Source organism: Anas acuta, chromosome 1 (assembly GCF_963932015.1).
Source record: "Anas acuta chromosome 1, bAnaAcu1.1, whole genome shotgun sequence".
NCBI classification, from domain to species: Eukaryota; Metazoa; Chordata; class Aves; order Anseriformes; family Anatidae; genus Anas; species Anas acuta.
Genome location: NC_088979.1, coordinates 189,456,560 through 189,465,276, shown reverse-complemented (window position 1 = coordinate 189,465,276; position 8,717 = coordinate 189,456,560). Strand labels below are relative to the sequence as shown.

At 44.2% G+C, this 8,717-nt stretch overlaps 1 protein-coding gene across 9 annotated transcripts in view; it reads left to right on the top strand.

Annotated features, from left to right (window-relative positions):
• The first annotated feature begins 468 nt into the window (after positions 1-468).
• The window catches only part of KIF21A (kinesin family member 21A), an 87,903-nt gene continuing 79,654 nt past the window's right edge, over positions 469-8,717 (top strand). For all 9 annotated transcript variants that reach the window (XM_068669734.1, XM_068669733.1, XM_068669737.1 and 6 more), the window contains exon 1: positions 469-737. In XM_068669734.1, the coding sequence (XP_068525835.1) occupies positions 694-737 (44 nt within the window). In that variant the 5' untranslated portion in view covers positions 469-693. The remainder of the gene's footprint in view (positions 738-8,717) is intronic.

The following is an 8,717-nucleotide window of genomic DNA, read 5'->3' as shown; positions in this document are numbered from 1 at the left end:
ATTTATTCTCCTGAGGGGGGCTTGCTTGTGGAGGAGGTGGGGATGGCCAGAAGCCCTGTCCTACAGACCTCACCTGCCCGCCTCTCACAGAGGCTGGGGTTAGCAGTGAGCAGTGTTTGCTACCAAGCAACCTGAAGCAGAAGGTGTTTAGCATGCTATTACAATTACAAATAAATAAATAAATAAATAAGGGCTTATTCTGATGGAAAGCCTCCCTTAGGAATGCGGCTTGTTTTGGGCAAAACAGCCGGGCTTGTCTCCCGGCGGGGGGTACCGCCGGCATCAGGAATTCCCGTCAGCGGGCGGTTGGGTTGGGGGGAGGAGGACGGCGGGCCAGACCTCGGCCGGGGGGGCTGACAGACAGACAGATGGACAGACAGACTGACGGCCAGACTGACGGACAGACTGACTGACAGGCCGGCGGGCGGGCTGCCGGCTCTCCCCGCCCAGGGCCGGTGTGTGTGTGTGTGAGGGGAGGAGCGCCGCCACCTAGCGACTCGGGCACCCAAAATGGCTGGAGAGGGGAGGTGGAGGAGGTGAGAGGGGGGGAGCCGCTGCCTCCGCCTTCTCCTCCTCCTCCTCTTCGTCCTCCTTCTTCTTCCTCCTCGTCCTTCTCCGTCGCCAGGGGACCCTCCCCTCCCCTCCCCTCCCCTCCCCGGCGCGGCGGGGCCGCTCTCCCGGCCCCCCGGCACCATGTCGGCCGGCCAGGACGAGAGCTCGGTGCGGGTGGCGGTCAGGTAAGAAGCGAGCTGTGTGTGTGTATGTGTGTCTGTGTGCATAGGGGGGAAAAAGAGCTATAAAACCCTAAAAATATCGGGGCGAACCGCGGCCGCACGCTGCAAACGCTTACTCATCGGGCAGAGGCAGCCCCTCGGCTCCAGCCGTTCGCATGGCGAAGCTCTGCAGGAGCAGCCTAGGATGATAAAGGGATTTTTTCTTTTTTTTGTCTTCCCCTCATAAACCTTGTACCTAAAATTGCATGGATGGGTCTCCACGAGGCTGCTCACCCTGCATCATGAATAACTCTCGGTAGGAGCCGTAGTGGGAGTGGAGCTTAAATCATTTGGAAACATCAGCGAATTCAAATTGCGCTTTTATCGGAGATAAAAATCTGGTGTTCATCAGTGAACTCTTGGCTCTCCTCGGTTTTCTATGGGAAGATGTTATTGCATTGTTTGAAGAACTTCCAGATTTGCCCACGGATGTCTTCGCTTTCAAGATGCCTTTACATAATTCAAATATAAGAGGAAATATACCTACGCACACATGTATAAAATGTCAATATTTGGGTTTTGGTTGCAATGCTGAATGATGACTTCTTTTTTTTTTTCCTTTCAAAAAGATCCTTTATGTTATGTGGTGGTATTTGGAGTATTTGATATTTATAATTATACGCTGGTGCATCTGGAGCATTGTGCCACAAGGCATCAGGCAGTAGGGGAAGGTCTGTACCTACCGGTTGGTCCTCGCTGCTTCCATTTCACCTTATTAGATAAATTTGGGTTGTGCAGGCAAACGGTGAGCGCGGATCATTTTTTGGGGATAATGGCTGTAGGGATAGGTGATGCTGCTGAATGCTGTTGTGGGTAGGTGCTCGTGGGACCAACAGTTCAGTGGCACTTTGGGTAGACAGAAACGCCGCCCTGCCCGCCAACGTGGGGCTTGTGCTGCGGGTGTTCATTGAAGCCTGCCTGCAGTGGTGCTGTCTGCGTGGAGGGATGCTGTTGTGAGTGGTGGCTGCTGAAGCCCTTTTTCACATCAAAATACAGGGAGGTATTATTCCAGAGCGTAATTAGACCGTGTTTTCAAAAAGGAAAATATGAGATAGGTGTGATTCTAAAAATAGGGCGTGTTGCAGGTTAGCAGACTGCTCTGTCATTTGAAGAAAATATTAAATATCTCCCGAGCCAAAAATAATAGTGATGTAGAAGTTCATTTAAAATACAAAGGGTTGTTGTAACTAGGAATTAAATAAAAGCTACTGGTGCAAATAGGTTTATGGCTGTAGATGTGCGATGAATAGATTAGGAATACTATCTGGCAAAGAATTTGTAAAAGTGAATTAGCATCACTCAGCTGGATTAAAATGGTTCGCTGTAGCTCTTAAAACAAATCCCAAATGTTGCAAGTCACACTTCTGTAATATCTTTGTATAGCTAACACCTTATATCTGAGTATAGTTCACTGGTAATGAGGGATTACATCTTTCCTCCTGTCTGCTTTCTTCCTCTGGAAGATTAACTATTCATGTACAAGATTTCTCCTTCTCTGCTTAGAAATCCTGAACAAAAGCATGCACAATTACTCTTTCCCCATCAGTAACTCTGTTTAGATTGTCTTCTGTTGCTTCTGGTTGTGTATTTTGTGAGGTCCTATAACACACCATGAGTTGCAAGACCAGTTGCATCAGCGCGCTATGACAACTCCTGCATTCTGTTTTCTTCTCCTTCTTCAGTTCTTTTGGGGAACTTGAGCTTAATTCAGTGATGATCTCCACTGCTGCCATGATTTAGTCTTTGTTTTGATATGTATATCTTCTGAACACAGCTTGCTCAACAGGAGGACCAGCTTTTAGGTTGCAACCCATGTGGTAGTGGCTGAACTGAGGTATTTCAAAGGCGTATTGCCCTGAACCTGCTGCAGCACTGTATTTGCTTAAACTTGAAGCATAAGCTGAAGAACAGACATTACTGAAATGGTTTAGCAAATTGCTTTTTTTTCCCAGAACCTGGTTATCTCACTTAATTGTATACAACACCATTAAAAATATTTCTTTCCAATTAACACCACCTTTAAGCTATCATTTTGTATGCTAATTGCTCTCCATTTTCTTCAGTGTAATAATGGGTTTGTGAGCGGTGAACTAAATACTCCGGTTTAGTGAAGCATGAAAGCTCAAAATACTTTGCCAGATAATCCAGTAACTAATGTTAAATTCCCCAATTAAGGAAAAAAACCTCTTTCTTCATTGTCAACCACCTCTGAAAGACTTGTGGACTCAGATTTTGATGATGGTCTGCGACTTCAACAAAGAGCCTGGCTCTTTGCATTCCTCTGTCTGACTGCGTAGTGTCTGCTTTCAGGTGAAATTAGAGAGCCCCTGTGATAGTCACCTAATCAGGTGGCTGTTTTTTCTTTTAAATGTGAAAAACTATCCTCTTGGCAAATCTGAAATTACCGTCTTGCTTTTCAAAAGGTCTTTTCAGCATGCGAAGGTTTTGCTGAGGAGGCTATGAGATGGTGGAAACGTTGGGCAGCTGTTTCTGGAACCACGTCCACGAAAGGATGTCAGTTATGGTTCCAAATTTGTGTGTCTTGCCATGTTAGTGGTGTCTGCAGCCAAGGTACAGTGTACAGGTTTCCTGGGCGGGTGCAGGTCTCACATAACATTGAGGATCTCAGCAGTTCGTGTCCGTGTTGCATGCAGGGTCATGGTGTGAGCTATCCGGGGCTTGGCTGGGGTCCTGGGGCTTGAAATAGCTCCAGCAGCAGAGGTAGCAGTGCCTGCCCTTGTAGCTTGCAGTGGTACAGTTAGGGCATCCTACCAGTGACGGTCTAAACAGACCAGAAAGTTGGGCTTAGGTTCCTTGCACTTTTGGATGCAATCTACACAAGGCAACTCTTGGAGAGCAATAACGTATGGATGGATGTCACCAGGAGGCTTGCTTGGAGGACTTCTATCTGATGGAGCATGGAAAGATGTCTGTTACGTGCATCCTGTTATGCAGAAGATGTCAACACCATAGTCAACATCTGCCTTCTGGTCCTCTGAAGAAGGATGAGCTTGACTCACTCTGAGTCACTGAACACCCCAGACATGCAGATGATAAGCTTCAGTGTTGATTTGTAACGCTGCCTTGTCAGGTGCCACATGAAAAGAGAAGAAATAACAAAGCGTTACGTGAAAAGGCAAATAGCTCTGGAAGCTGACCACCAGTCAGTAAAATGGCTATTGGCACGTGGCTGGGTGACACCTCGGGTGGAGTAGACAATAAAAGGACCTGAACTGATGGTTGGGGAAGCTAAAGGGAACGGGGCTCTGGCGTTGGGTGTGCTGTCTTGGTGAAAGATGTGCCTTATTCCCTGCTTTGGCAAGATAAGAAGTGCTGCTACTTTGGCTGCTGCGATCAGCATCTCTCCTGTGTTCCATCCCTCGTGCCAAGAGGAGGAGAATTGTTCCCCCCTTCCTCACCTGTGTAGAGAAGCCGTGGGACCTGGCCACCGGCCCTTCCCCGAAACATCTCAAAAGTGCCCTTCTTGCACCCACCCTGGGTGTCTGCAACACATCGTAACGCTGTTTCACTTCCCCGAAGTCTCAGGGTTTGCCAAGCATGGAAATGATTTGCGCAAAGCGTGCTGCATCCGTCAGGAAACGTCTTAAATAACAGGGGAAGTAATAATTGCAGCTCAAGAATTAAAAACTGCTATTCCTGGCGTTCCTAAAGGGGAGATGGGGTACTCTAAGAAAAGCCTGCTGATTACTGATACAATTTGGGAGCATGAATTTAGCAACCAATCAGGCTGTTTGTGGCATGAAATCAGGACGCACTGTTAGCTTTTGATAAGGCAAACGGGCTGTGTTCAGCCTGTGTAACCTTAGCCTTCTGAGGCATAGATTTGTTATGGAAACACTGGATTTGTTCCTACCCTGGCCCTAGTTCTTGAACTACGTGACCAGTTGGCTCTCTTCTGAGTTTTTTTTGTTCTCCTTTACTTTTTTCTGTGTTTTTTTTTTTTTTTTCCACCCCATGTACTGTTTGTCTGCCTTTTCACCTTTTCCATTCCCCTTCTCAGCACTAATTTCTGATTGCACCAAAGTTTTTTCCTCTGTGACAGATCAAGCTATTGCACATCAGAAAATAAGCAGCTTTTATTAGACAATCATTGTCATCCAGCTGTAATTATGCAAAGGTTTGAAAGTTTTTGGGGCGAAATGTCTTGCAAAGTTGAGTATTAATGAAGTTCAGTCCAGCAGTATGTGAGTATTCCCTGCCGAAGTCAAAAAAAATGCTCAACAGTATTAAATCATAATTCTTTGAGTCACGTCAGGTGCTGGGAAATAGTTCTTTTGGAAAGGGACTCTGTTAATGGAAAGCTACAAAGGAGATTTTGTTTTTGGAAAGCTCAGGTTTCATATCTTTTGTAAGTTTTGATGTTTCCCTTTGTACCGTGAGTTAAACAAACATTCCCTTGTCCTTCACTGAAACTTTACGCCACTCCATCCATATGTTTTGCATTTAAGCTGAAAAAAACCCACAGCACCATCTGCTGCTGAATTAATTCAGGTTTCATCATATCTGACTCGATCAGCCGTAACTGATATTGCTTGGGGCAGGCTGAAATCTGTGATCTCGCTTTCTAGGAAATAGACTTTGCCTTTCCACCACCCGAGATGTAAACACAAGCTCATCCTCTTGTGGAGGGGAAAGAAAACCTAGTCAGAGGTTTTCCATGTTGTAATTTCCTTGCTAAAAGATTAATATGTCTTGATTTTTGTGTTTTTAAACTTTGCATTTCCTAAAGTTTGCAGAAGACTTGGGAGTTTAGTTCAATTTGAAAATCCAGTTTCCATTGGGTGATGTTTCCTTTGCTATGCTCCGTGGCAAATTTGGGTTTAGGTTGTCGGCTCAGACATTCCTTTATTACGGAGCTCCTCGAGGCTTCACATTTTCCTTTTTTTCTGTGCGACTTCTGCAAACTCTTCTACAGCAGTTGAATGACCCTTGTGCTTGGGATGGAGGCAGCCTCGCTCCCTCCCTCTGCTTTCCCTTTATTTGCTTTAAGTGCTTTATAGGTTGCCCTTGCTGCCCTGCCTGAGATGGCTGCTGGAATTCTTGCTTTCCTCTTGCGTTACCTGACTGCTGCTGGGGAATTAAAGCCATTGGAGGTGCCTTTTTATCTGCTTAAGGAGTATTCTGCCATATCAGGGACTACTGGGGCAGAGGATTTTTTTTTCTTACACTAATTTAATTCTCATGTAAAATACTCGCAAGAAGTTAAAAGTATTGTTTGAACTGGAGAACAAGAAAGTTTAATTAGAAATCAAACACCATCTGAACAAGTCCAGCAAGAGTAACTACATGAGCTGTGCCTTTTCCTTGTGTCCTCTTTCCCCTCTACTCTCAAAATGTTTAAATATTGTTCATTCCTGTTCTTCCTCCTTTTTTTTTTGTAGTCCTCTGTGTTTTATTTCCAGTTTTCCCTGGTGAAACTTTGCTAAAAGACACGTCTGCTTCTGTGTGACTAAAGGCAGAAACGCAGCCTTATTTTTTCCAGGCAGTTCTCTTGTTTGATGCATTTGCCATAGCAACAAGATGCAAATGGAGAGCAGTGAAAGGGTTTGCAGATCGGTGGCCCAGTGACTTCGATGTGTGGAGAAGGCCTGTTCTGCGTGTGTTTTACACTGTGAACCACATGCATTGCCTTGGAAAAATCCATGTGTAATTGGGGTGGGTGACGGGTTTGGAGTGCTTATATCCACGCCATGTCCCCTGTTAGCCATGCGTAGCCTCCAAACGTGAGCCTTGTTGTCCACTCAGCGTTAGCCACAGCACAGTTTTAACAAGGTTTTGTGTGTAAATTAGCGCTACTGGAAGCGGAGCAGTCACGCTGCTGATTTGGAGCCAGTCAATCGATGAGCACAAAATATCTATCAGGTAGACTCTGCATGGAAATAGGGAGTGAGGAGCGGGTGCCATCTGGGCCTTTGGTTTTGTTGTTGTCCTCAACAGATCTGGTTAAATCCTTCGCTGCTGGAATAATAATTATTTTCTGTTTGTTTGAAGAACTCTTCAATTGTCTGACACATGCTGGGCTTGCTGTCTGGGATGGTGCACTCTTTAAGCAACTTTAGGACTTAATTCTACCAAACAAAGCTGAATGACACATCCCTCGAGTCTCACTATGGATTTTCAACAAAGGAGACTGGGAGCAGCACAACCTTAGTAAAAGCTTCTGATGTTATTGTTCTTTGCACCCCTTAATTCTTCAGCATTCAAGCTGAAGAGCACTTTCCCACTGTTGCTTTTAAAAATGGATTCAAGCATTTGTTGTCTAGATAACTTTTCCTTCTCACTGCTGGTTCTTGTGTTTGTACTGCTGCAGGAATGCTACGCTTCATCTGGTTAATAAATACTTAGCTCTTTGGGAGGACATTTTACATGTAATGCAGATTCTCCATTCATCAAGTACTCCAGGTTTCCTGCAATGCTTTCTCTTGTGTACAGTAGCTAGAAGGACACCTATCTCCCCCTTATCCCCCTTTTGTTTATTTTCAGCATAATCGATCTTTTAAGAACATCAATAAAACAGGATTCTCAAGGTGGGTAAGAGTTAAAGGGCTGTAACATGCTGCTTCAGCTAGCAGAGCTGAACACGCAGAAGGATATAGCTAATAGGACCGGACAGGAAATGTTTCTGTCTCATTAGACATCTCAAAGTCTGACTCTTTCTTTTCTGCCCTGGTTTCTTTTGATAAAGGAAGATTTTGATCAAAAAAGCTTCTTAGTCTAGTTTGTCTAGACTAATCTAATACAGAGTTTTTGAACAAAGGTCTTCTGTGTCTTGGGTCAATGCCCAACCACTTGGTTATTGTCTTTGTTGGGACAGAAGACAACAACCTGTGTAGTTCTTCTTCGTCATTTTCATTCACTATTTTCTCCTTTTATTTCTATCCATGATAGCAGTCTTAAGCAGAAGACAACCAAAACACCAAAGTTAATGTGGCGTTTAAACCTGGAAAGCTATGTAGCTGCAGAGTATTAATGTCAGTCAGGACATTATACTGAAGTATGTAACTTGTTAGCAATGTTGATAAACATGGATGTGTTTTTTTCATTTTGTTTGTTCTTTAAAGTCTTATCTCTACACGTTACTCTGGAGACTAGGTGGTATTGATTGTTCCCCTATTTTCTTTCTCTAGTTGCAGTTATACCATAAGAGTGAATGATTGGCACGTTTGAGAAAGGTTAATGTGTTTTATAAGCAAATTGTTTGAAACACATAAAAGACCAGGAAATACTTTCACACAGGGCTAAGAAGGAATAAATATCCTAACATATTTTTTTTCCTAGGCATGAGAGAAAGGAGAAAGGTTACACTTTTTATAGTTTGAAGAAGTAGTAAGTCAGAGAGAAGGCCACCTGTTTAACTTAAGTAGCTAAAAGTGTGATTTACGCTTCTGATCTAATCAGCCAGCTCGTCACTCAGGAACAATGAAATTGCCCTTGTGATCTTCATTAGCAGAACTTTGACTTCAGCAAAAAGTGGTCTGGCTGGTGTTCAGTGAGCTCTAAAAATCAGATCAGAGGTAGGACTGAACTGGTATTGTCAGGTAAGTTATTTGATGTTTAGTTATACTGACACTTAATTGTCCTTTTTTTTTTTTTTTTTTTTTGTATGTGTGTCCTCCCAAAAGCTTCAAGCTGAATCTTTTCCTGCTTATACACCCTGAAGTGACCTACATTGGCTGGTCATCTAGTCAACCTGCTGCCTTGGCTGTGTAGGTCTGTTTCATCTTTGTTTTCCCCAAAGCCTTTGGGGAACAGATGGGCTCTTCATTGTTCTTTAAATGTCAACAAATAAGCCTTGCTAGGCCCAGGAGAGGAAGAAACATTCTACACTTGAGAGGTTCAGATGAAAGTGCTTTGTTTGATACTTTCAGCCCCGAAAGCAAGGGCTGATTTTCAACTCTCATGACTGGTGAATGCCAAGACATT